A 27,599-nucleotide genomic window follows, 5' to 3' on the forward strand; every position below is an offset into this window, starting at 1 on the left:
ATGGCCTTCGGCAAGTCATTTAACTTCTCTGAGAGCCTGAATTTCCTCATCTGCAAAATGAGGGGGTTGGGCTAGATGACCTCTAAGGTCCCTTCCAACTCTAAAGACAATAAAACAAGGCAGCAATATCACACCTTGGTCACAGTTGGCATACTATGTAATAGAAAGTTATGGATTTTTAATAAAAATCCCTTATTTTACAGGTGAGCATAACTGAAGCCCAAAGAGTTGACTTAATTAAGGCAACAGTGGCAAAGTGGAGAAGTTCTATAACATGGAAAGATTGGACCAGATTGGTTATCTTCCTCTTGTCTTTTTTTGATGCCCTTTCCTTAATACCTCAGTTCAGTGCTCTTTCCACTTATGATAAATTCGATTATTATACATTATTTTAAGTTCAAAGCTTCAGATTACCTCTAATAGAATCAATACCCTAACTGATCAATTCTATGGGCATGAAATTCTATAAAATGAATCTGTTAAATTATAGATACCTGTAATCTAATTATTTCACATCCCATGTTCATTTTTCACTTGATCAGCACTTATTGGGCTACTTGCCATTGTGCTGGGCTTGATAAATAACAGGTATGATTTAAGGGCCCCTCTTGAAAGAAAGAATTCTGATTTAAATGATTAGGGAGCAGTTTTTATCTACATGGTATTAAGAAGAAAGAATAGAAAATTACCATCTCCTTCCAGGTCATCAGTTTCATCAGCCCAGCTGACTGGTTTGGGCACAAAGGTGCTTCCTCCACCACCGGTGCCACCATCCTCAGCAAGGAAGTCTGTCAAGGTGAGGGTCTTCCCCTTCTTATTCTTCTTTTTAGCTGTCCAAAATTAAAGGGAATAAATTCAAATCAATTTCTTATTCAAAAGATTTAATAGTTTAATTTTGAAGCGCTTATCTTCCCTAAGATCTACTATTTATACAGAGATTCTCCTAATTGCTGTTTAAGTACTAAGGGCAGTACTAAGGCATTTAAGAGTTAAATATCCAGCACATGGAAAGATTGGACCAGGTTGGTGATCTTCCTTGTCTTTTCTTGATGCCCTTTCCTTAATACCTCACACAATTACTTAGAAAACTACATGACATCCTGTCACCATAAAACATGTAGAAAACAGGGTAAACACTTTAAAAATCTGGATTCACACATAGGTTTTTTAATTTCCAGTCTAGTGCTTTTGTCCAATACTGTATAATAGTTTCTTTGACGTTTTAATGGATGCTGCAAGATGCACAATATTCATTTTAAATTCTATATTGTTCTATATTGGTCACCTGACATCAAAATCAAGACTTGCCATTACTGATAAAAGTTTAATTTTAGAACAAGCATGAGGATTTTCTTGACTAATCTCTTTCAGTACTAGAAATGAAACCCTACTCTGCAGTTACTCTACCAAGTAAAGGATATTTATTACTGTTATCTCAGAATAAATGGAGAATAAGATAAGCTCTAGAACCGATGTTGGCAGGAGCTAAAGTATGTGTTCCTGATGCGAGCATAAAAAAACCAATAGTTTCACAGAAGCAAACTTTATCTTTATTGCTCCATCTTTTTCTTGAGTTCAATAACTCCTCCTTGATAACCATTTGCCTAGTATTTCTTACTTAACTTATTTAGACTGCAAGAGTCATGTCACTTTTACTTTGGCTCAAGATACATTCTTTTTTTCCTTATCTTCATCATTAAAGGTTACTTACTCTGAGTGGTGCTAAGGACTGAGAATTCAAAGTCTAGTCCTCCAGAAGTTTACATTTTAATGTAGGAGACAACATGTAAATAACTATATACATACAAGATACTTACAAGATACAGTATAAATGGAAGGTAATCTTAGAGGGAAGCTGGAAAGACACAAACAATAAGGGGGTAGCAGAGAGGAAACAACTAGAAAAGTACTTTTAACAAAATTGGAATCTTAAAAGCCAAGGTGACTGGAGAAAGGAAAACGTGAAGATAGAAATGATAAGAGTCATTTACATATTGGATATCAAGTTAGTATGAATGAGTTGAGGATGACACTAGGTTACAAGCCTTAAGTTTCTGTCATCCACAGTAATAAGGAAATCTGGAAGAATGAAAAGATACAAAGAATTCTGGTTTGGATACAATGAGATTTAAGGTGGCTATGAAAAAAAAAAAAAACAACCCGGAAAAACTAGAGGTCAGAAGGTTAGAAGTGGATCAATAAAACTGAGAATCTTCTTCATGGAGATAGATGAGCTCCATGAGAGCTCATGAGATCACCAGGTCAATTAGTATTGGAGGGAGGAGAGGGTCAAGGACAGACCCCTAAGGTACATTCATGGTTAGTGGCCACTGCCTGGAGAAAAATCCAGACCCTGAGAAAGAACAAGAACAAAGAAAACCGGTAACAATCATAGAACCTAGACAGAGTATAGCATCCAGGAGATCTGCAGCATCAAATGTTGAGAATAAGAAAAAGTCAAAGATTCCATTTACTTCTAGCTTGGCATCTGCCTTCCTGAATATCTTCCTTTTTCAATTCTAACACTATGATGGAGAATTTTCTGTTACAAAATTTTAAGATAGCATACTGAAGCCCCCAAATCTTCCTGAGGGATATAAGTACAATATTTTGAATATGTGATTCCCTTGCAGGAAATTTAAAAATCAACATCATAATAGGACTGGTTCCATATTAAGAGAAAAGACAAGACAACTTTATGATGAAAAGTCATAGATTGTTATATGCTTTGTTAGTCCTAACTGTGCTGGATAGAGCCACAGCAACATTCATGGTGGTAGCCACACAGATCAGATTAGGAGTGGAAGACAGGCAAAATAAAACTTTAAGTAACAGAATATATTCTTGCCTCATGTATTTTTGGCAAAGAATCCTTTGCGAGATGAGGGAAAGAGAATTTTTGGTGATTCAGATACTAGGGATCATTCAGAGATGGTAAATTTGGTCTTTGTGTCCATTTTGGTTATTTTAACTTTTTAAATGTTCTGATGCCATTTATCACTAGAAAAAAAGGTCTTAGAATATTCTGTACAGTTGTTCAGGTTGTGAAATAAAGCCTGTGATTTAGTAATATTTAATACTAATTCATACATATTTTCAACCTATTTAATAACAACATGTGTGAAACACTGTGCTTATAAGTTTGACAGATACTAAGATGGGTAAGACTTGTAAGAGCTATTTCAAAGGGTTGTTGGTAGGGTGCAATGAGATTAGATATATAAACTAGTTTACAAACTTTAAATAAACAAATGTCATTTCCTGGTTTTTGACCTTCAATCAATTGAAATAAAGTTGTGAACATACTTATGTACAACACACAAACAAAAAATAAAAAAAAAATCCACTTAAAAAGGCTATAATCTTTTTAAACAAATGGAAAGTGAATTTTGATCCTAAGAACTTTCTCAATAAATATATGCCTTATAATTTACAAAGTTTCATATAGTTTTGAAATTGAATCATAAGATCAAGTTAGAAGGTACTTTAGAGTTGACCTACTTCACAAATTATTTTTTTTTAAACAGGTAAGGGTAAATAATCTGGCCCAAAACACAAAAGTGGAAGAACCTGTTTGTTTCTTTCTTTTTGCTGAGACAATTGGGGTTAAGTGACTTGCCCAGGGTCACACAGTTAGGAAGTGTTACCTGTCTGAAAATAGACTTGAACTCAGGTTCTCCTGACTTCAGGGCTGGTGCTCTATCCAATGTGCCATCTAGTTGCTCCTATTTTTTATTTTATGTTATTGAAATGTTCTGATTTCAAGTGAAATACTATTTCCCATATATATGTTACTCTTCTAGAATTGGCTTATCCATATTAAACACATGATAATAAAATATATTTGTTAATCCTGCAAGACAACTGCATTGTTTGGCATCCACCCAAAGGCAACCAAGAGATCTAGGACCTCCTCCTCATGTTGGATGAACTATTGTAAAATCCGATAGGATATGGAAAAGAGGAGGTACTTCCCATCCACATGAGGTCCCAAGTGTATGCAATATTAACAGATTAATCCACTGAAAACATACTTATGACTTAATATATCAATCAATTCATTAATAAGCACTCATAAGTACCTATTATGTGCTAGGTTCTTGGAATAAGGAGACTTAAATAAAGCCACTCTTAACTTCAAGGACCTTTCATTGTACTGGAGGGATAGAACACATTCACTGATAGTTAAGTATAAGACATATATTTAAAACACACACACACACACACACACACGCGACACATACAAAACAAATATAGGAATTTCAAGGAGCCTGAGAGGAGAGAGAATTGAAGGGAATAACAATTGTGGTAATAATAAACAGGTTAAGACCTCTTGAAGGGAGGAGAACTTTAGTTGAGCCTTGAAGAACTAAAGGTTCTAAGAGTAAGTATAGTAAGATAAGAACGAACATCCCAGGGATGAGTGTGTCTATGGTGCCAAATAAAGAAGCAATGCCCAATAAACACATCCAACTGTATATGTACCATGGACATTTTAAATTCAGCATGACCAAAATAGAAATTATTCCCTCCGCCCCCCAAGCCTTCCCCTCCTTATCAACTTCCTTATTGTTCAGGGTTCCACCATCCTTCCAGTCACTCAGCCTCTCAAATTAGGTGACTCCTGCTCCCATAGCCTATCTGTGGTCTAAGACTGGTGATGGTACCTTAAGAACATTCTCTTCTATCTATCCCCTTTTTCACATGATTGTCAACCACTTTGGTAAGAAGACCCTCATCACCTCATGCTTCAAGTACTTCAATAATCTGCTTATATACCCATTTTTAATTCAATATACTCAAAACTGAACTCATCTCTCTCCCAATCCCTCACCACTTAATTTCCCTATTGGCAAAAAAACTACCAATCCTCCTTGTCATTCAGGCTAGTAACCTAAATGCCATCCTACATTTCTTATCCATTTTGTTGCCAAGGCCTATGATTTTACCTTTGGAACATCTTTTGCATACTTTATTTTCTCCTCAGAACCTCTCCCACCCTGGTAGTGTCTCAGTAGCCTGTATTACTCCAAAAATCTACTGGCTGATCTCCCTGCCTTGTATCTCCCCATTCTGCCTTCCACTAAGATGTCAAAGTCACGTTCTTAAAATCCAAGTTTGATCATGCCACACACACTCCTTCCCTTTGACTTCTAGGATCAAATACATTTCCTGTTGCATTAAGAAAAAAAAAAAAAAACCTTTTTAATCTGATCTTTTCTTTCTAGCCTTCCCCTCCATGCAATCTGAAATCTGGTGACACTAACCTTCTTGAACAAAACATTCCATCTCTGGATTTGATGAATTTCCCTTGACTTCTTCCTTGCCTCTCTTTATTCTCAGGTTGCCCGGCCTCTTTGAAGTCCTAGCTAAAATCTCATCACCTTCAAGAAGCCTTTCCCAGTTCTCTGTAATTCCAAAGCCTTTTCTTGGTTGGTTATCTCCAATTTATCTTTTCTGTATCTTGCTTGATTATATTTGTTTGCATCTTCTCCAAAATGTAAACTCCTTGAGAGTTTAAGTTGTCTTTTTTGGTTTTGATTCTTGTTGACTGACAAGAAATGTAATATTATAGAGGACAGAAAATAGACCAGTTTGATGCAATTAAGAGCCCATAAACGGGAATAATGTGCAATCAATCTTGAAAGGTAGGTGAAGGACAGATTATGAAGAACATGAAATGTCAAACATGGAGTTTTGTTTGTTTTTTATCCTAAAGAAAACAGAGTGCCACTGGGATGGTTTGCTTTCTGAGCAGGAAAGTGAGGTGGCCAGACCCATGTGAAGGATATGTTGGAAAGAAGAGAAAGCAATTAGGATACTATAAAAACAAATAGTCTAGATCAAGTGCCCAATTTTGGGAAAGTGAAAGAAAATGCATTTTCAAGTGTCTTGGCAAAGCTCAGGAGAAACAAATTCTAAAGCCAGACAGCACTAGTTCTTAAGGAATTCATATTTAGCAATGGAATATCATTGTTTTCTAAGCAGACTGATTTCAGAAAAGCCTGGAAAGACTTCCATGAACTGATGCTAAGTGAAGTAGAACTAACAGAACATTATACACAGTAACAAAAAGATTGAGATGATTCATGTAACAATTCATCAATTCAAGGTAATTCTATTAGATTTTAGGACAATCTCAGAGAACTATGAAGACTGAATGGATCAAAGCATGGTTATTTTCATCTTTTGTCTGTTTTTTCCCTTTTGGTTTGATTTTTCTTATACAACATGACAAATATGGAAAATGTTTAAAATGACTGTACATGTATAACCTGTATCAGATTACTTGCTCTGTTGGGGAGGGAAGAGATAAGGGAAGAAGGGGAGAAAAATCTGGATCACCAAAAATAAAATACTATTGAAAAAAATTTTTAAAAGGAATTTTCATTCTAATAGGAGAAACTTAAGGAAGGAAGTTTTAGTTTGGGTTACCTTGTACCAAGGGATAGAGACAGGAGAGCAGGACATTGGTTTCCAGGGGCAAAGGGAGAACCGAGTTGATTAAATTAACTATAATTAGTCTCCAGCATTAGTAATCTATTAGTTTTTACTCAATAAAACAAGTGTCTACTTGTAGTGAAAAGTAGAGGCACCCTGAGGCAGCTAGCATTCTCTAATCAAGTGAGGAAGGGAGAATACAAACAAGTATGAGACAAACAGTGAAAGATATAAAAGAGGCAGATTTCTGAAGAGTAGGTAACTGAAAAGTTGAGTATGTTATCTATATTCTGTAACCCCTTTGCTGTTTTCCTATGAGTTATAAATTTAGTCTCATAAAGAAACACTTTATAGATATTCTTTCGAAAGCAGACAATCCAAATAGATCTTGCTCTAAATAAATCAGGCATGGGCTTATTATATTTAAAACCATCTAGAAAAAAAGAAACATTTTTTACAATATTTTTATAGGCATATTTTTAATATACCTATAATTCTAACTGTCTCATAAACAGCTCTAATTGAGGCACATTTATAATTGAAGGATCTTCAGTTAAAGTAGTTTTTTTTGAGGAAAAATATTTTTGAAACTTTACTACAAAACAATTTCCTTAATCATTTTTAAAATCCTCAACATAGAAGGCATTCTATTTGTGTGAAAATTGAGGGCTGTGTTAATTATGCTATCTAGCATAGAGTGTGTACACCTTTCTTATCAGCTAGCCATGGTTAAAGTTCAAAGACTCAATTTACACAGGAAAAGACAGATCCTGCAATTCTAAAATTAGCAGGCTTAAAACAAAACCTCCTAACACAAAAACCAAACTTGGAACAAATAAATCAAATACTTAAAGAGGAAAGATCAATGAATGAAATAGCCTTTTCTACAAAAATAGCTTAAGTTATGCATCATAGAACCTCATGTTCAGCAAGAATCGTGTAAAGAAATTATTCTAAATCAAATTAGCACTAGAATTTTAGATTCAAATGAACAAAATATCAGTTTCTATTAACAACTATGCCAAGTCAACCACTTATCTATCTGCCTTTCTGAATAAGCTAGCATCCCTCTGGCTAAGAAAGTCAGAAATCAAAGCCTGTTTAAACACTACTCTTAACAACTGTGGGCCTAGGATTATACAGTAAATGCAAAATATAGACCTCCATTTAAAAATATGAGTACAGAAAATTATACCAATATGTAATCTAACATAGTATGCTTAATTGGATAAAATAGTACTTAAAGATAGCTTATTTTCACCTTCCTATTAAGTCTAGTGTCACTGGAGAACTGGAGTCATGATACTTAGGATCTTCTCCACTCCTTGCTCTTAAGTTACCTGACCTCTCTGTGACCAAGTTCTCCATCTAGAAATTGAGGACTTTTTTTCTTTTTCCTTTTCAGGGTAATTGACAGGATGGATGTGGTCAGCATCAAACTATATCTATATCAAGTTCTTAACACAGGTGACAAGTTTGAGATCTTCAGAAGTGATTAAAGTTCAAAGTATTAATACTTATGATTCCTTTTACTACTGAGGAATACATTATCTTATACTAAATTAAAAATAAACAAGTCCTACCTACTCTGACTTTGGGGAGAAAAAGTCTCCACTCCCAAGCAGTTTACATTCTAACATAGAAGACAAAGACATAACTATGAAGAGAAACACAAGTGGAAAAAAGATAGGATTAGGGGCAATCAGTGAAAAAGGCAGGGTCAGGAAAGAATCAGGAAAGGTAAATAGAACACATGAAGGGAGTAAAACATAAGACTGAAAAAATAGGAAGGGGCCAGATTATGAAAAGATTTTTAAAGCTAATCAGTTTATTTCTGACTTCAATGGTCATTGGGATTGCACTGACAAAACAATATGGAAGGTGGACAGAAAGAGAGGGAGACATAGGACCAATTAAGTGATGAAGGTAATGAGTCAGACAAGAAGATGAGGAATTCAATGGCCCAAGGTTATGAACTATATGACAGAAGAAACAGAAATTTGGAAGGGAAACTTTTGGAGGGGAAAACTGTACAGGTTGAGTTTGAGAAACTTCAGAATATTCTATTTAAAACGTACAGACATTATGTGTGCAGTCAGCAGAGCAGAAAAAAGAACCAGGGTGACCTCAGGCAAGAATAGTATTCTTATTTCTCATTTTCCCCTTAATGTCATGGGAAATAAAAGTTGAAAGGATAGTTAAATATGCAATTCTATGACTCTTTACAAAAAATTTAGGCCAAAAAAGCATCAAGATAGCTGTCAAACTAAAACCTTGAACAACAAATCAAAAAGGATACATTACTTGGTTTTTTGTTGGGGGGGTGGAGGGGGGTTGGGGGATCAAGTTATTCTTGCTTAGGATATATTAGAAAATATTATTTGGCATCTTCTATCTACTTATCTGTGCACAAGTTTTTTCCCAAGAGAAGGTGAGACTCTAAGCCAGAAATTGTTCTGGTTCTGTTTTTCTATCCCTAGCCACATTTTGTGAATGGCACAGGCTAGCCCTTAAAAGGGTTTTAAGTAATAATGTAAAATATGCTGCCAAAAAATAACTCCTCTGTAATCTTCTTAGTATAAACCTGTGATTTATACTACCAAGGTAGATTTGCAACTGTTCCAAATTTCAGAGAAACTCAGGTCTCAATTCACTATGTTGCAGCTCACAAGAAAGATAGAAAAGAACCTGATGCACAGCAAATAACAGTAGCAGATTTAAAAGAACACTAAATTAAATCCAGAATTTCTTGCTCACAGCTTATAACTTGTAAAATTACAGGAATTTAGGCTTGAGATCAAGATAGGTCAAATGACTTGCTCTGGGTCTTGAGATTTGGATCTATATCTCCTTGATTATTTACCACAGTCTATATTCATGAAGCCAAGCAAGTTACTTAACCTTTCTAGACCTCAAGTTTCCTTATCTGTAAAATGAAAGGACTGCCTAGATGCCTAGCTGCTAAATCTATCACAAAGAAAAATTTTAAAGCAAGAATAGCCCAAATTTTGAAGAGCTTTCTGAGGTTGTCAACCATGAGTCCTAGTTACTTGGCTCATGAGGAATCTAGATCTTCATTAAACAGTCTTGCCTTAGCATACTTCCACAATTCTTGAAGGTCAATACTAGGTCACAATTTAAAACAGTTATTGTTTCACCAAGTTTCTAAATGGCTAACACTGGCTGTGAAATCATCCTTAAGCACTTCCACAAAGACCAGTTTAAAGTTTCCTTAAAAAATAACAAAAAAGCCAGGTGGGCACCAAAATACTGAAAACTGTCCCTAACTTTCTTGGTTCACCTATCAGGCAGAATATAGCATTCTGCCTTGTGAAGCTTATTTATCTGGACAAATATGAGAGAAATATATAAAGTCATTAAGTAATCTCAGTCAAAATGGACAATAGTTTCCTCATTTGCAAAATGAGGGTATAAGAGAATTTTGGAGATAGAATATTGAAGATCATCAAAGATCATATGAATGGATGATGTGGAAGGTTCCTTTGAATGTAAAATGATAGTTTACAAGGCGATTAGATACATTCAACAATTTTTGGGATTACTGGCATTTTTTTGGTCATGGATTTTGATCTTCAATTAGAAAGAGTTAGGTTAATTATAAGTAAAACTCAAGCCAGTAATTTTACAATTAAGAGCTAATAGAAATCATGGGCTAGTGTAATGGCTTTCACACGGAAAATGGTTGTAATAATAACCTATGCCCTTTTCACTATCCATTTCAAAAGCAACAATAGGCTTTATTAATTATGGTTTGTTTCCAATAGGGCAATATATATATATATATATATATAAACATAATGCCTGTTCTCTTCAGCATTTGAGCAAAATTCAGTAACGTGGAAGAAGAGCTATTAAGCCCACGTTATCTCATTATGGAAGGAAGAAATAATTCCTTATATGGTATGAATACCACAAAAACAGCCAGAATCCCAATGTCTTATTCCTTAACAACTTTTTTGGAACTGAAGAAAAAACGGACTCTAGAAAAATGGAACCATAATAGAAAGGCTTAAACTTTTTTTGATCAGGGGAGCCTTTGACTCTGGCGAAACCCACTGATTCCTGACTCAAATGTGTTAAAATGAATACATAGTATTACAGAGTTGGGGGTTAAAAATTCCTAAACTAGAGGATTGAGCACACCAAAAGATGTGAAAGAAAACTCCAGCTGACTGCTGGGAAATGGTGCAAAGCCACATGCCGATTAGAGGCACAGTAGTTGCTAGCCCAGGGTGGGCCTATTCACGATAAAGGGCCGACCAAACAGATGAATATTGTCATAACACTTTCTATTGCACACAACGCTTTTAACTCTTCCAGAACCCAGAAAGGCAAGAGCAATGAAGGCTTGTGGGTGCAGGAAGAGAGAGTGGAGGAAAAGCCGAACCCCACCCCGCTGCTTAGCTTCCTCTTCCTAGCCTCTGCCCGCGTGCTGGCCCCACACGTGGGCGCTGCACTCTAGGGCTTCAGACCAACTCGGAGTCACCCCTCCAGCTTTCACCTCCCCCCAGCACATGCGCGGTCGGTCATTGTAGAGACACGGACAGTCGGTGAAGAGACAGAAAGGGGGGGAAGAAGGAAAAGAGGAGGGGAACCCAGACCGCGTACAGCTCCCCATCTGGGCACCGGCGCGCGTGCGCGAACGTCGCCGCCTCCACTCCTCCGCTTCCCGCGCACGCGCGCCGCTCCCTCTTCCCCCCCTCACCCCCTGCAACCGGCTCTCGAGCTAGCATTCTAACCGCTCCCCGCGATCTCCCCACCACCTCAACGGCCTCGCGCCCCGCAGACCTAGTATGGAGCACGCCCAGCGGCGCGCCCACCGACTCCTCCTTCCCCGCACGCGCACGGTGTCTGGCGCTTATGGGGGCAGGAGGGGTGGTTCTCGCGCCTCCCGCGGGTTCTTTCCGCCCTCTCCCCACTCCAGTTCGCGCCGCAGCCCGTCCCCGCCCCCACTCCAGCCTCGAGCTGACGGGGTAAAAAGGGTGTGAGGGGTAAGGAAGGACACCTTTCCCCCCATCCCCGATGGGAGACCCTGAAAGGGCTGAGCCGCCTGCCAGGCGCAGCCTCAAACCTCAGAGGTCGGCGGCAGCGCCGGCTCCCCAGCCCAAGGGAACCAGCGGGTTGGGCCCAAAGCGGGGTTTCGGGGCCCGGTCGTCCGCGGTACTCCGGCGCTCACTCACCTGAAGCCGCCATGTTGGGAGAGGGAGAGAGAACGCAAAGGACCCGGATGAGGCAGTCACGTGATTATAGCGAGCGCGTCGGGCTGGGAGACGCGAAGCTGGGCGGGGGGGCCTGGTGAGGGGGAGGGGAGACAGGGGGACCAGGCAGTGCTGAGCTGGGCGCATCAACGTAGCGCGAGGGCGGCTGGGTTGCGTCAGGCAAAGGGACGAAGCACAACGTGTGGGACAGAGGGCGTGACTTGCCTGGCGCGTAGGGATGGCGTGACGCGGAGCGTATGGGGCGGGGCCTATCTTGAGGGCGGGGCCAATTGATTCGTGGGTTCTCCCGCCCAAAAGAAAGGTGGAAAAGGGGCGGACGGGAGAGCTTTGCAGCAGTCTCCATTGACTCCCAAACCAGGGAATGTAAAAATAACGAATAGAACCATAGGAGAACTAGGAAGAGACATCAGAGGTTATGTAGTCCAAACTTTCGATTTGTCAAAATGAGGAAACTGAGTAAAACGACATACCCAAGAGTACCATTATTTAATAGTAATAAAGACAAGCTAAATCCAGTTCTGCTGACTGCAGAATCAGTCCGATTTCTGCTACATAATTTGGCCTCATTGATTTATAAAAATAGTCAAAAAACTTTTTTCGTTATATTGAATTTTGTCAACATATGAAACAATTTAAATTATGTGTTGGATTTGTTTTCTAGCAAATTAAGTATTTTAAAGCTTAACATTTTTAAATGCATCAACCACGTTGGTCTATTTGCTGTTTTTCCCACAGACCAATCCATGCCTTTCAGTTCCTGGAAGGCTCTTCCTGTTCCCCAGGCTTCCTTCAAGGCCACCTTTTTTAGAAGTCTTTGCAGCCCTCCTCCAGCTCTTGTTTTCCCTCTCAGATGACTTCCAATTCATCCTGTCTATATCTTGTTTGCATGTTGTCTCTCCTTTAGAACTGTGAGCACCTTGTGAGTAAGAATTAAATTTTTTTGCTGTTTTGTTTTTAATAGAGAAAGTTACAAAAAATGTAAAGGACTTGCCCCTGGTGGCCTATAAAAAGTAGATCTTGAACCCAGAGTGGTTTTATAGCCGCTGTGTAAGATAGATGCCACAGAGGTTGTTTGCTATTTTCAGAGGAAATAGGTATCGAGAAGTTATGGGACGTTTTCCAGGGTAAGAGTGGAAGTCAGTTCATGTTGATCCACAGTTCAGTACTCTGTCATCTAATGCTGCCTCTGTAAAATGTGCTACCAAAAACTGAAACCCATTGACTAATACAGAACAGATTGATGAAGTCTGTGTTTAATCCCTATTGTTTTGAGTCACACTGACTGAGTGACCCTGGCCAAGCCACTTGGTTTTCCTCCTCTGACTGATTCCTGCTGACCTCCTGACTTCTTTTATGTTCCAACTAAAATCCCACCTTCTAGAGGAAATAACTCCTTTTACTTCTAGTGCTTTCCTTTTGGAAATTATTTTCTCTTTTGGATGTCCTCTCCCTTACTAGATTGTAAGTTCCTTGAGGACAAGGACTTTTTCTTTTTCTTACTTGTATTCCCCAGCGCTTAGAACAATGTCTGGCACTTATGTATTATTGTTGTTGTATAGTGATTTCAGGTCTTCCTCACTCCAGGCCTGGCACTCTATCCACTTGCATACCTAGCTGCCCTGCTTGGCACAAAATCAACAATTAATAAATTTGGAGTGATCTATTGACTTAACCTTTCTCATCTATAGTTTCTTTGTCTGTAAAATGAGGATAGCACTTGCTCCACAAGGATATTGTAAAGAACAGATAAGACAACATTTAAAATGTTTGACAACTTTTGCTCATGGCCCCTATCAATATATAGGATTGTGATTATTCACCTAAAGCATCATCATTCCTATCTAGTTTCATAGCAGTCTTTTAACAATATACAAATTGACTTATGTGATATGGTAATATCACATTACAGGGCACATTTCCTGTAGCAAAAAGAAACAGTCTAAGGCCAACTTTTAAAAGGTATCTGGAGATTACATTGAAAGGTATTTCATTTGCTACTTCAATTTGCTACTGGTTGGATGTAAGATTCTCCTTTCTGTACACTGACATGGTTCAATTACAATGACAAGGACACAGTCATTCCAAGGAAGCCAATATTGCTAAATGGTTTGTTATTTATTGTTTGATGAATCAACTGTACATTTTTAAGCCTTGAACTGAAGGGATCTGATAAGTATATAAAAATACTGGAGGGAAAATTGCCAATTTTTGGCAGAGCATTGTTTCCAAAGAAGCAGGAATATGACTTTGTGTGACAACAGAAGAAATGAGGTTTGCAGAAGACTTGGCTCTCAGAAAATATTCACACAGCAGAATGCTTGCAATTAAGGGTAGAATCGATATCTGTGATACTAATTCAGATACCTTTTTCATAGGGTAAGGATACTAGTATACAGACACAAAGTCTTTAAATCTACCCAAGATGAAGAAAAATCTTCAAGTGGGAGGAAAATGAGCCACAAGAGAGTACCATCGATGAATAATGTTTATTTGGGTCTCTGAAACCCAAGGCTGCAGTTTTCCAGAAATGAAAGCTAATGTTGACATTGCAGAAAACTTCCTTCTCTCTTAACCACTTTGTAGCAGCTTCTCTGAGCATAACCAGAAGAAACAAATTATCCTAAAAGATAAGATAGAACTCTGAGGTGGAGAGTTTTTTAGTTGTGGTCTTGAAAAGTAGCCCAGGTTATTGACAATTTGTAAACAAGACTGAGACAAAATAAATGTCAGGGTCATAGCCCATAATACCACAGATGTGAAGACAAGCTCTAAGGTTTTGAACAAAATGCAGAGAATTTGGTGTCTGTCTTATCAGTATTATTGAAATTTGTATAGGATGGAGGGTGTTGCTGAGTGGGGAAAGGATCCCTAGCTAAATTTTGTGTCTTGCCTATAAGGTTAAGCAGCAGTACAATAATGATCACTTCCTTTTATATGGTACTTTATACTTTATAAAGACTAGAATCCTGTAAAGGTAGGCAACATAAGTATTCTTGTCACCATTTTACGGGTAAGGAAAACTCAGTGATTGGTTCAGACCCTAGTTTTGACATTCATTAGCTGTATGACCTTGCAATGAAATCACTTAACTTCTGTGAGCCTCAGTTTCCTCAGATGTTTTTTTAAAAAAAGGGAAGGGCATTTGGATGGAGTGTTATACCAGGAACAGGAGTATCTTAGTTTAAAACCAACCTTAGATACTTATTAGTTGTATGACAGTGGGCAAGTCACTTAATCCTGTTTGTCTTAGTTTCCTCATCTGTAAAATGAGCTGGAAAAGGAAATGGCAAAAATTCCAATGAGGCCACAGAAAGTCAGACACAATTGAACTATTAAATAGCAACAGCGTCCATGTCATATGGTTATTGTGAGGAAAAAACTTTATAAATCATAAAGCATTACCTAAATATGTATTAACAAGTCCATGGCTTTCAAGTAGAATAGCAGAGACTTGAATGCAAGATTTCTGACTCCAATTCCAGGCCTCATTCTGTATGTCTCAATAACAGAGGTAATGAGTAGTGTTTAAAAAGTGAGACTAGCCTTCTCTTCACTTTGTTTTCTTGTCATTATTTAGCACTCAAGTCAAATAACATGGGCACCCAGCCATTTCCTTCCATAATAAATGCTATAATAAGTTTCATTGCCAAGAGTAAGCAATTCAAGAAATGTATGTGGACTGATGAGGTTTTAAAGAGAGCTAGAGCAGTGGACTAGGAAATGTTTCTTAAGTACCTGGATTCATTAGAGTCTATTGAAATCATAACCCAGTTTTCAAAGCAGTCATTTTTCCTTGCAGGTGAAAAGCCAATCTTTTCTTCCCTTGTTGTAATTCATTCTAAATTGAGAAACCATTTGACACAACTTGGAAAATTCAGGAAAGCTGCCTTCCTCTCTCCTTTCTTCTTTCTCTCCCCCCTCCTTTTTTCCCTTCTTTCCCTCCCTCTTTTCCCTCTCTCCTTCCTTTCTTCCTTCCTTCTTTTTTCAGTTTATGAGCAACAAAATGAAAATAACTGTCTAATGTGGTATCTGAGGTTTCTTGTATTAGTGTGCTTGAAATCGTTTTTTTAAAATTATAATAAATATAATTTTTTTATGGAGGCAGCTAGATGGCACAAGTAAATAGCACTGGCCTTGGAGTCAGGAGGACTTGAGTTTAAAAATGACTTCATTTACTTGATACTTAATAACTTTGGGACCCTGAAAGAGTCACTTAACCCCAATTCCCTCACACACACACAATCTATTTCTAGATTGCATGTATAGTGTAAGAAACAAAATATCTTATAAAGAACTTCACTGACTCATGGATGAATGCAGAAAAGTTTTATTTTATATTCTTGCAAGAATGGATACCTAGCTGACTAGATACATCTTCAAAACTTCAAAAGCAGCATTTTATTTCCTATCCTGAAACACAAGTCCCTCCCCTAAGTCCCCATTAATTGAATATTTCAGAAGTTACATAACATGAATTTCCATGCCAAGTTATATAGCCAGTCCCTGCTTCCAAAGGAGCTTCCATTCTAGAAGGGGGAAGGGTAACAGAGGAGGGCTAAGGGCAGAGAACAAAATAATCTTTTCCAATTTCAAGGCACCACTCTTCCTTACAAAAGTAAGTCCCTGCCCCTAAGGAATTTACATTCTTTTGATTATTTCTTGATGTCCTTCTAATTTAATTTTCTTTTCTCCAATTTAATTTTAACTGTGGAAAACAAATATCTATCCATTTCTCACAATTTCCTTTTTTTTAAATTTTTAATAATTTGGTTTACACATCATTTTCAAATCCCACAGATTTGGCTAATTGTTATATCTCACTTCATAATAAGTCTATTAACCCCTGTACAGATCTCCTCACATAGGATGGATAAATTAATCCTTGAATTCTTTGCTAATTCTTCTGACAGGGTTGTACTAGTGTTGAGGTTGGGAAGGAACCCTAAAAGGTCAGGAGTCACAGACTGGGGTCCTGAAGTGTCTCAAAAGAATTTGCAGACTTGAACCCATATCCAAATCAAGAAACAAATTTTATTATAATTTATTGCTAATTGAAGTGGGCTAATTTTCTTTCTTTCTTTCTTTTTTTGTTTGTTTTTGTTTTTTGCTGAAGCAATTGGGATTAAGTGACTTGTCCAGGGTCACACAGCTAGGAAGTGTTAAATATTTGAGATCAGATTTGACCTCAGGTCCTTCTAACTTCAGGGCTAGTGCTCTGTCCACTGGGTGCTCTATCCACTGTGCTTACCTAGCTGTCCTAAAGTGGGCTAATTTTCAAAAGAATTTAGCAAAGAACCTGAATCAAGGAGAAAATTAATCCAATTCTTGTCATTGACATGCTAATTTTATAGCCTAGAGGTGGAACTGAGGAGTGGTGTCAAGAATTTGATTATCACTGACCAGCAGATCTAGGACTGTCCTAAAGCCAGAAGACTTTAGAATCATTGACAGGTGGTTATGATGTAAATTGTGTCCCCTTTAACCTTTGAGGGGGCCTTGGAACTGTGTCCCTTTTAATATATGAGAGAAGCGTGACTCTGGGGTCTCGAGCCCTCCCCTGGGAGGGGCACACTCTTCTGTCCATAAGGGAAAATCCCAAAATAAGTAATCTCTTTTCAATTGGAAATCAAGGCCTGGGGCATAGACAACATGGAGTGGCTCAAACTTCCAGTTAAGTGATCTTATTCAACTGGAGATCTCATAATTAGTAGTCCTCTATTGAGTGGCTCAAACTACTCCCCAGCCCCCAGGCCAAGGTGTACCTGATATAATCAAGGGTTGGTCAACCTTATTTTTCCAGACATCCTAACAGGACCTTGCCCATTCTTGAAGATATTTTTTTCTCAGTATAACCCACCTTTGCAATATTCCTTACTCCTAAGAAGTCTGTCTTCCTAGCAAGCTGGCTTGGTAGTGTTAATAAACCCATCCTATTATAAAAAGGCCATGCTGGGAACCCCTCTTTGCAGAGATTCCAAACATGGCTACCATGTGAGGACCCTCTGTCCACTGGACCCTCTGTCCAGTGCCCTACCTATCTCTATCTCCGCCTATACTTTAACTTTGCTTATCCAATAATAAACCTCTTTTATCAATCTAGCTCTCCGGGCCAATAAATGCTTTTATTGGGAACTTGCGCCACTACTAGACCCCCTTGCGCCGAATCTGTACCCCAAACCTGCCACTAGACCTTAACCCTAATTTCATTTAGGTACCCCAAAGCTAGACCTCAACATTTGGTTCCCTGACGAAACGAACACCGGAAGCTAGATGATTTGGCGATCAAACTGGACCCCAACCTTTTCGGGGCACTCAGAACCAATCTGGGTTTTGAGCTGTTCAGGCAGTATTCTTCCGGGAAGAATCTGCATTCTTTCTTTGGTCTCACTCTATCTCTAAAGGTAGTGGGGAGAAGATCTGTGTTCCGTCTCACCCAACTTCCATTTCAGGTGAAAAGGCTTCTATTTTTATCTAGACACTCCCCTGCCTCTAAAGTCTTTCCTGGAGCAGATGCTTTGCTTGAAGAAACTCCCTCTGACCAAATCCTTTGGAGAGAGAAAGGCCCTTCCTTTGCATCTCAATGCATTTCTAATCTTTTTTTTCTAGTCACCAGATAGTCCTGCTCTCCAGCAGGAACTGTTGACACACGAGAGGAAGTGTCTCTTTAACACCATCCCAGACCAAAGAGTGGTCATGTGGCCGTTCTGGGGACCCCACCCTCTCGGGGGTCCCAGGCCAGCGCTCTCTTTGCTCTGTTCTGGGGAGATAGCCGGAGAAACTTGAGCCCTTCTCCCACGCCACTGTTAAATGCAATGGAGTCTCTAATGGTCAGGCTGTAGCCACGAGGAGAAAGGTCACTGAATTGGGGTGAGTTTAGAGAATGTCTCTGCCCATGGCAGCTACTCCCTGGACAGGGGTAAGCGGTCTTCCCTTCAGGTTTTGCTCTCGCAGCAAGATTTGGGGGCTTAGATGAGCTGCCCCTCCTTCAAGTTCCAGCGTGGAATCGCCAAAGGAGCCCTCGCCATTCAAGACGCACTGCGCTGGGTAAGATGGCATCTCTTCCTCCCCCACCCTCGTTCTGGCCTTTCCTCCCCCTTCTTCCATGGAGTGGGGAGTGTAAAATTCGAGGCCTGGTTCAGACCTCTCCCATGTGGCTTGGCAACTTGCCGTTTAAATGCTCCTATCCTGTCCCCTTCTTGGGGTTACTATACAGTGGGGAGATTGGGGACTCAATCTTAATCTTCTCAAATATCCGGAAAGGTTGTCACCAACTTTTAAAATAGAAATTTGCTAGCAATTTGGACAAGTGAGCCGCGCCCCTTCCAGACCTTTACTTGGCTCTTAAAGCCGCAGCTTCCAGCCCTCAGGAAGTGTGCTCGACTCATACATTTTAAACGGGACTCAGTTTCCCTGAATAATTGCACTCCAAGGTTGGGGGGGGGGAACCTCCCTAGTGCTGTCTCCTCTGGAGATATTCATATTCATTTCCCCTCTCAAGCAGTTTGAATTCCCAAATTCATTTGGGACAAAGGGACAGAGATCTGCTAATAAGGGGTGTAGGGCTGTCCTTGCCTTATAGGGTCCAAACTGAGTCAGGGAGGGATATAACTTGAAGATGGTGTCAGGAACATTCAGGGGTGCTGAGTGTCAGAATCAGTTAGCTGATGGTATTCAGGGCGAACTAATAGTTGTGATGTGGGCCTCAACAGTTGGAAGTTCATAGCTTGGAGTCTGGAGGAAACAAATCTCACAAGTAGGTTAAAAATACAGGGGCCAGATGTTAGGATTCTTACAAGGTGCTAAGTAAATGGAATTGAGGAGAGAATGGTTAATTCTAGTTTAGCATTGATTTAATCCTGCAACAAATAATGGTTTTCTAGTGATATAATGATTGGTGTGAATTCAGTATGCAGATATAAGCAATAAGCTCTCAGGGCCAGATTCAGAAGCCCACTAGAAACCCTGAGCTTCAGCCAGGATTCAATTAAGGGGATTCACAAGCCAGAGAAGGCAGCTTAAACTCCCGAAACCAAGGAGAGAGATAGGCCTCTATTAAAGTTAACCGGGGCCCCAGGAAAAGAGACAAGACTTTGAAGGAGAAAATAAAGAATTTGGACTTTAACTCCTGGCTGCATTTGGGATGATTACTCTGAACTGAAATGAAGGCTGCTCCCAGAAGCCCCCCCAAGAAACCTGTTCCCAGAGAACATTATATTTTAGAGAAGAATATTACAGCCAAATATGAGCAAAACAAAAAGAATAATTAAAAATGAAGTTACTAGAGACAGTAACCAGCAACCTCACTGATGATGATGATGAAGACATCATACAGACAGCTTTCCTCAAAGGAGTAGGGGTAATGGGTGGATTGTACATAGTGAAAGAAGTATTCAGGTGGCTTAGGGTACAAGCACCATCATGTTTAAGAGCATTAAGTATTGGGTAGAGAGGATGATATGCAGAGTAGAGATAATAATCAATGAGTTTGATCTCCTTTAGCAAAAACCTCTGAGCCTTTTCAGACTTACAAGGCTTTTATCCAATTAGTAAAGATGACAACAGAAACCAAAAGTAGTTTGAAGCCCCTAAGAGGGGGGATATGTGTAAAATGTATCCGCTAGTCCTACTTTTGGGTGGGCTTCATGAGAAGGAAGGGGGTTAAAAGCCCTTTCAGAATTCACTTGGGCACAAACTGAGCATGGCTGACGGACCTGTTTAATTGTTTCTCCTAGCTTGTGACCAGTGAAAATAGGTCTTATAAGAGTCGGAGAGTATTTTTTCCAAGTGAGTAGTTTGGTTTAGACCAAAGAGAAGTTTCCACAGACTGGCCTCTGGGATTAGAAGTTGACCAGAAGGTGTTTGAAACCACCTTGATGCGGGAAAGATTCCTTTCTAGATTCCCACCCTCTCCTAGTTAATAATGTAAATTGCCCTTTAACTCACAAATCCTGGTCCCTTTGAATTCCAATAGAAGATCTGACCTGTTCCCAGCCCCACCCGGATATGAGCCAACTTTGGGGCTATACCCGAAAGCCCCTCGAGCTAAGTCTCCTATTATAAAAAGGCCATGCTGGGAACCCCTCTTTGCAGAGATTCCAAACATGGCTACCATGTGAGGACCCTCTGTCCACTGGACCCTCTGTCCAGTGCCCTACCTATCTCTATCTCCGCCTATACTTTAACTTTGCTTATCCAATAATAAACCTCTTTTATCAATCTAGCTCTCCGGGCCAATAAATGCTTTTATTGGGAACTTGCGCCACTACTAGACCCCCTTGCGCCGAATCTGTACCCCAAACCTGCCACTAGACCTTAACCCTAATTTCATTTAGGTACCCCAAAGCTAGACCTCAACATTTGGTTCCCTGACGAAACGAACACCGGAAGCTAGATGATTTGGCGATCAAACTGGACCCCAACCTTTTCGGGGCACTCAGAACCAATCTGGGTTTTGAGCTGTTCAGGCAGTATTCTTCCGGGAAGAATCTGCATTCTTTCTTTGGTCTCACTCTATCTCTAAAGGTAGTGGGGAGAAGATCTGTGTTCCGTCTCACCCAACTTCCATTTCAGGTGAAAAGGCTTCTATTTTTATCTAGACACTCCCCTGCCTCTAAAGTCTTTCCTGGAGCAGATGCTTTGCTTGAAGAAACTCCCTCTGACCAAATCCTTTGGAGAGAGAAAGGCCCTTCCTTTGCATCTCAATGCATTTCTAATCTTTTTTTTCTAGTCACCAGATAGTCCTGCTCTCCAGCAGGAACTGTTGACACACGAGAGGAAGTGTCTCTTTAACACCATCCCAGACCAAAGAGTGGTCATGTGGCCGTTCTGGGGACCCCACCCTCTCGGGGGTCCCAGGCCAGCGCTCTCTTTGCTCTGTTCTGGGGAGATAGCCGGAGAAACTTGAGCCCTTCTCCCACGCCACTGTTAAATGCAATGGAGTCTCTAATGGTCAGGCTGTAGCCACGAGGAGAAAGGTCACTGAATTGGGGTGAGTTTAGAGAATGTCTCTGCCCATGGCAGCTACTCCCTGGACAGGGGTAAGCGGTCTTCCCTTCAGGTTTTGCTCTCGCAGCAAGATTTGGGGGCTTAGATGAGCTGCCCCTCCTTCAAGTTCCAGCGTGGAATCGCCAAAGGAGCCCTCGCCATTCAAGACGCACTGCGCTGGGTAAGATGGCATCTCTTCCTCCCCCACCCTCGTTCTGGCCTTTCCTCCCCCTTCTTCCATGGAGTGGGGAGTGTAAAATTCGAGGCCTGGTTCAGACCTCTCCCATGTGGCTTGGCAACTTGCCGTTTAAATGCTCCTATCCTGTCCCCTTCTTGGGGTTACTATACAGTGGGGAGATTGGGGACTCAATCTTAATCTTCTCAAATATCCGGAAAGGTTGTCACCAACTTTTAAAATAGAAATTTGCTAGCAATTTGGACAAGTGAGCCGCGCCCCTTCCAGACCTTTACTTGGCTCTTAAAGCCGCAGCTTCCAGCCCTCAGGAAGTGTGCTCGACTCATACATTTTAAACGGGACTCAGTTTCCCTGATTTGGTCATCCTGCTGAAATGGACAAATGGAACTCCTTTTCATCGTACTTCAAAGGCCTTGGGCTAGCAGAAGAAAGTTCACTCAACTAGATTGGGGATTTCCTTTGCACTTCAAAGAGCCAAATCCACAATGTTCTTAAAAGTGTCTGTTCCGGGAGGCTGATCGCCTAACCTTGATCCCTATCTATGTGAGTCTCTCCTCTTCCTGTCTTCCTGTTGTAAAACGCGAATCACAGTCTAATGTCAAAATGTAACAAGCCGAACAGAAAATATTTATAAGGGCGTCTTTAGTTCTGTGAAGTACAGAATTCGATCAGAACTCCGTCCCGAGCTCGGTACCCAATAAATTCTAAATTTTCTTCATTGCGGCTGTCGTGCATTTTATTGCCTGGGCTATTTCACTGCGTCTGTAGAAACCTCAGAATTACACTTTTTGCATGCTCACAAGGCTGTCTACAAAGACTGGGGATTTTAAACTGCTCTCGGTTTTTTTCTTAGCCTCAGGGCCCTACTTAAAACTATTTCTTAGCTGCTTGTGGAGAGATAACCTAGGTAAACCAGGCTAGGTCTGTCTGTCTCACATTTTCCTACCTAACCCTACAGGTGGGAACTCTTATGCTCCTAATTTTCTTAGTCCTAAAACCTTTTGCTCTTAGCACACTCGGTTCTATTCTTTTCTGGATTGGCATTCTATGTCCCTGCCAACAAAGGGTTTTTTCCTGGGCTCCAACCCTGGCCAGGTTGCAGCTTCAAGAAAGACCTTTGGAATGATGGCTGGGGAATAAAATTTCAGGTCAAGGCAAATTAAATTCTTTAAAAGATGGCTTTTCATTTCTTTTCTCCCCTCATTCCTTGAGTGCAGCAAGAAATGAGTTAATGGGAGAAACTGAAGCCATTTAAGAATTCGGTGAATACCTTTAGGAAAGAAGTCTGTCTGTCTTTCCCTTGTGCTTTTCTATGTTCTCTAGACTTGTTCCCTGTTTTCCCTCCCCCATTCTTTGAGATGCTGAGGGACTAAGATGGGATAGTTTACCTTCCTACTTAGATGGTGTGTTTTCTAGAGCAGATGCTTTGCTTGAAGAAACTCCCTCTGACCAAATCCTTTGGAGAGAGAAAGGCCCTTCCTTTGCATCTCAATGCATTTCTAATCTTTTTTTTCTAGTCACCAGATAGTCCTGCTCTCCAGCAGGAACTGTTGACACACGAGAGGAAGTGTCTCTTTAACACCATCCCAGACCAAAGAGTGGTCATGTGGCCGTTCTGGGGACCCCACCCTCTCGGGGGTCCCAGGCCAGCGCTCTCTTTGCTCTGTTCTGGGGAGATAGCCGGAGAAACTTGAGCCCTTCTCCCACGCCACTGTTAAATGCAATGGAGTCTCTAATGGTCAGGCTGTAGCCACGAGGAGAAAGGTCACTGAATTGGGGTGAGTTTAGAGAATGTCTCTGCCCATGGCAGCTACTCCCTGGACAGGGGTAAGCGGTCTTCCCTTCAGGTTTTGCTCTCGCAGCAAGATTTGGGGGCTTAGATGAGCTGCCCCTCCTTCAAGTTCCAGCGTGGAATCGCCAAAGGAGCCCTCGCCATTCAAGACGCACTGCGCTGGGTAAGATGGCATCTCTTCCTCCCCCACCCTCGTTCTGGCCTTTCCTCCCCCTTCTTCCATGGAGTGGGGAGTGTAAAATTCGAGGCCTGGTTCAGACCTCTCCCATGTGGCTTGGCAACTTGCCGTTTAAATGCTCCTATCCTGTCCCCTTCTTGGGGTTACTATACAGTGGGGAGATTGGGGACTCAATCTTAATCTTCTCAAATATCCGGAAAGGTTGTCACCAACTTTTAAAATAGAAATTTGCTAGCAATTTGGACAAGTGAGCCGCGCCCCTTCCAGACCTTTACTTGGCTCTTAAAGCCGCAGCTTCCAGCCCTCAGGAAGTGTGCTCGACTCATACATTTTAAACGGGACTCAGTTTCCCTGATTTGGTCATCCTGCTGAAATGGACAAATGGAACTCCTTTTCATCGTACTTCAAAGGCCTTGGGCTAGCAGAAGAAAGTTCACTCAACTAGATTGGGGATTTCCTTTGCACTTCAAAGAGCCAAATCCACAATGTTCTTAAAAGTGTCTGTTCCGGGAGGCTGATCGCCTAACCTTGATCCCTATCTATGTGAGTCTCTCCTCTTCCTGTCTTCCTGTTGTAAAACGCGAATCACAGTCTAATGTCAAAATGTAACAAGCCGAACAGAAAATATTTATAAGGGCGTCTTTAGTTCTGTGAAGTACAGAATTCGATCAGAACTCCATCCCGAGCTCGGTACCCAATAAATTCTAAATTTTCTTCATTGCGGCTGTCGTGCATTTTATTGCCTGGGCTATTTCACTGCGTCTGTAGAAACCTCAGAATTACACTTTTTGCATGCTCACAAGGCTGTCTACAAAGACTGGGGATTTTAAACTGCTCTCGGTTTTTTTCTTAGCCTCAGGGCCCTACTTAAAACTATTTCTTAGCTGCTTGTGGAGAGATAACCTAGGTAAACCAGGCTAGGTCTGTCTGTCTCACATTTTCCTACCTAACCCTACAGGTGGGAACTCTTATGCTCCTAATTTTCTTAGTCCTAAAACCTTTTGCTCTTAGCACACTCGGTTCTATTCTTTTCTGGATTGGCATTCTATGTCCCTGCCAACAAAGGGTTTTTTCCTGGGCTCCAACCCTGGCCAGGTTGCAGCTTCAAGAAAGACCTTTGGAATGATGGCTGGGGAATAAAATTTCAGGTCAAGGCAAATTAAATTCTTTAAAAGATGGCTTTTCATTTCTTTTCTCCCCTCATTCCTTGAGTGCAGCAAGAAATGAGTTAATGGGAGAAACTGAAGCCATTTAAGAATTCGGTGAATACCTTTAGGAAAGAAGTCTGTCTGTCTTTCCCTTGTGCTTTTCTATGTTCTCTAGACTTGTTCCCTGTTTTCCCTCCCCCATTCTTTGAGATGCTGAGGGACTAAGATGGGATAGTTTACCTTCCTACTTAGATGGTGTGTTTTCTAGAGGTATTGGGCAATTTGTAACTGAGTTATGCCTTAAAATTTGTCATCTCTGTTGGGCAATTATAAGTTATATGAAGTTTAGTTCAGTTACTTGTGAACTTCAAGATCTGTGTAATGTTATTATAAGAAAGATAACTGTATAAGCTGTAAACCCTTTACTGTGATTCTTGAGAACTAGATTCATCTGAAGCCCTTGATTAATGATAACTGATGTAGAAGATAAAATCCTTTGGGACTGCAGCTAATATTTGCTGGGAGTTTTGAGTTCAGGTGTGACTGCATAGACCAGAAGTAAAACTGCCTTAAGTTGCTATTTTAATTTGTGGCCACACTATGATTGCTGCTAAGCTTTTTACTTCCTGGGGCTAGAGTTTCTTTATCTAAAGGCTTACTTTGCCCAAGTACTTGGGGCCACTCCCACCTTGCCTTTTGAGAAAGCTGGGAATCTCATAGCCCTGAATAGGCTTAGGCCTAGAGCCTTTTACATTGAATGTTGATGGAAGGCAGGGCTAGGCCCCTGACTTGCTGCTCAAGGAGCCCAGGGCTATAGAATATGCATACTGTCTAGTGTTAAGAGAGGAGCTATTGAAAGGAGAACACACCCACTCCTACCACATCTCTCCTTTGCTACCTTGCTCTCAATGTTGGTGGCCCTCCTAGGAGGTTTCCACTGAGGCAAACCCACCATATCATGCTTCTATAACGGGGGGCAGCTCAAATGTCCGGGCTAATTTGAGCTCGCTGGGAGACTCCTGCAGTCTTGGAGGGATTTGTCGCTCATAGGACGCTGTGAGGACGAAATCCTGTTTTTTGGGGGTTTTTTTTGGCAAACGGTCCTCTGGGAGGGCCCTTTGTGACACCTTCTAGAGACGTCTAGGAAGGTTACGTTATAGAATGTGAAAGTTTTCGGGTTTTGCCATGAATTAGCTTTCTTAACTCTGGACAAGGTAAAAGACTTTTTTTCTTTCCTTATCTTGCAGTGGAACCCAAAGCCCTTGGGTCATCCTTGGGAACTCTAAGCTCTGGCACAATTCTTTAGGAATTGCTGGGGATTGACAAAAGGCCTTCTTTTGTCGGCTCTATCTCTAAGAGATACGAGGGAGACTGCAAGGATTTGGAAGAATTAAAGTTTTTACCTGTCCACACCCCATCCCTATGGAGATTTTAAGCTGCCTCTTAATGCAGAGACAAACACTGGGCTCGAGAAAAATGCCTCATTCTCAACACCTGAACTCTGAATAGATTAGCTGAATTCCCAATCTCTCTGGACAAGTCCATCCTTTAAAGTTTTTTTTCTTTCTAATCCTGGGATTGATTAACACTTATGCCCTCAGGCAAAAGCGTCGAGCCAAAACACACCCAGCACACTGGTCTCTTTAAAAGCTGAAAGAAGGGACCTGATGCATTGCCTGCTGTCCCCATCTCCACCCTGGATGACACCCCGGTTTTAACCTGCTCTGGAGATCTGGGCTTCAACCTTTGGACTCTCAACCTCCCTTCAGCCTGGAGAACATGGGACAACTGACTGGGAATAACTGACCGGGACACACACCCCTTAGATGCACTGCTGCCACCCCCAAACCCCACACCTCATGCCTCACCTCCTGGCATGAAACCCCAAATCTCTACGACCCTTGCCAGCTTGAAGCAGTTAAGAGGAGATTGGCGCCCCTTTCCCCACATGCCTTTGGAGGTGACTGCTTGAAAGGGGGATGAAGAGGGGACCTCTGAACTTGGAAAATCCTGGAAGAGAAAATCTTCAATTCTGTCTCAAGAGACTATGCCCTATTTCTTTTTCCTTAAATGAATTTAAGTTCCAACTGCTTGAGGGGGGAATGATGCGGGAAAGATTCCTTTCTAGATTCCCACCCTCTCCTAGTTAATAATGTAAATTGCCCTTTAACTCACAAATCCTGGTCCCTTTGAATTCCAATAGAAGATCTGACCTGTTCCCAGCCCCACCCGGATATGAGCCAACTTTGGGGCTACACCCGAAAGCCCCTCGAGTTAAATCTCCTATTATATAAAGGCCACGCTGGGAACCCCTCTTTGCAGAGATTCCAAACATGGCTACCATGTGAGCACCCTCTGTCCAGTACCCTCCTTATCTCTATTTTCGCCTATACTTTAACTTTGCTTATCCAATAATAAACCTCTTTTATCAATCTAGCTCTCCGGGCCAATAAATGCTTTTATTGGGAACTTGCGCCGCTACTAGACCCCCTTGTGCCGAATCTGTACCCCAAACCTGCCACTAGACCTTAAACCCTAATTTCATTTAGGTACCCCAAAGCTAAACCTCAACAACCTCAGAGGGGAAAAGGGTATTTCTCTCCCCCCCCCCTTTTTTTTT

At 40.9% G+C, this 27,599-nt stretch overlaps 1 protein-coding gene across 2 annotated transcripts in view; it reads right to left on the bottom strand.

The window, feature by feature from the left end:
* EIF4B (eukaryotic translation initiation factor 4B) overlaps positions 1–11,831 on the bottom strand; it is a 38,847-nt gene extending 27,016 nt beyond the window's left edge. For both annotated transcript variants that reach the window (XM_052000296.1, XM_052000295.1), the window contains exons 1-2: positions 11,643–11,831; positions 690–830 (exon numbers count right to left, since the gene is read on the bottom strand). In XM_052000296.1, coding sequence (XP_051856256.1) covers positions 690–830; positions 11,643–11,655 — 154 coding nt within the window. In that variant the 5' untranslated portion in view covers positions 11,656–11,831. The remainder of the gene's footprint in view (positions 1–689; positions 831–11,642) is intronic.
* Positions 11,832–27,599: the final 15,768 nt, after the last annotated feature.

Source organism: Antechinus flavipes, chromosome 5, assembly GCF_016432865.1.
Source record: "Antechinus flavipes isolate AdamAnt ecotype Samford, QLD, Australia chromosome 5, AdamAnt_v2, whole genome shotgun sequence".
Lineage (NCBI taxonomy): Eukaryota > Metazoa > Chordata > Mammalia > Dasyuromorphia > Dasyuridae > Antechinus > Antechinus flavipes.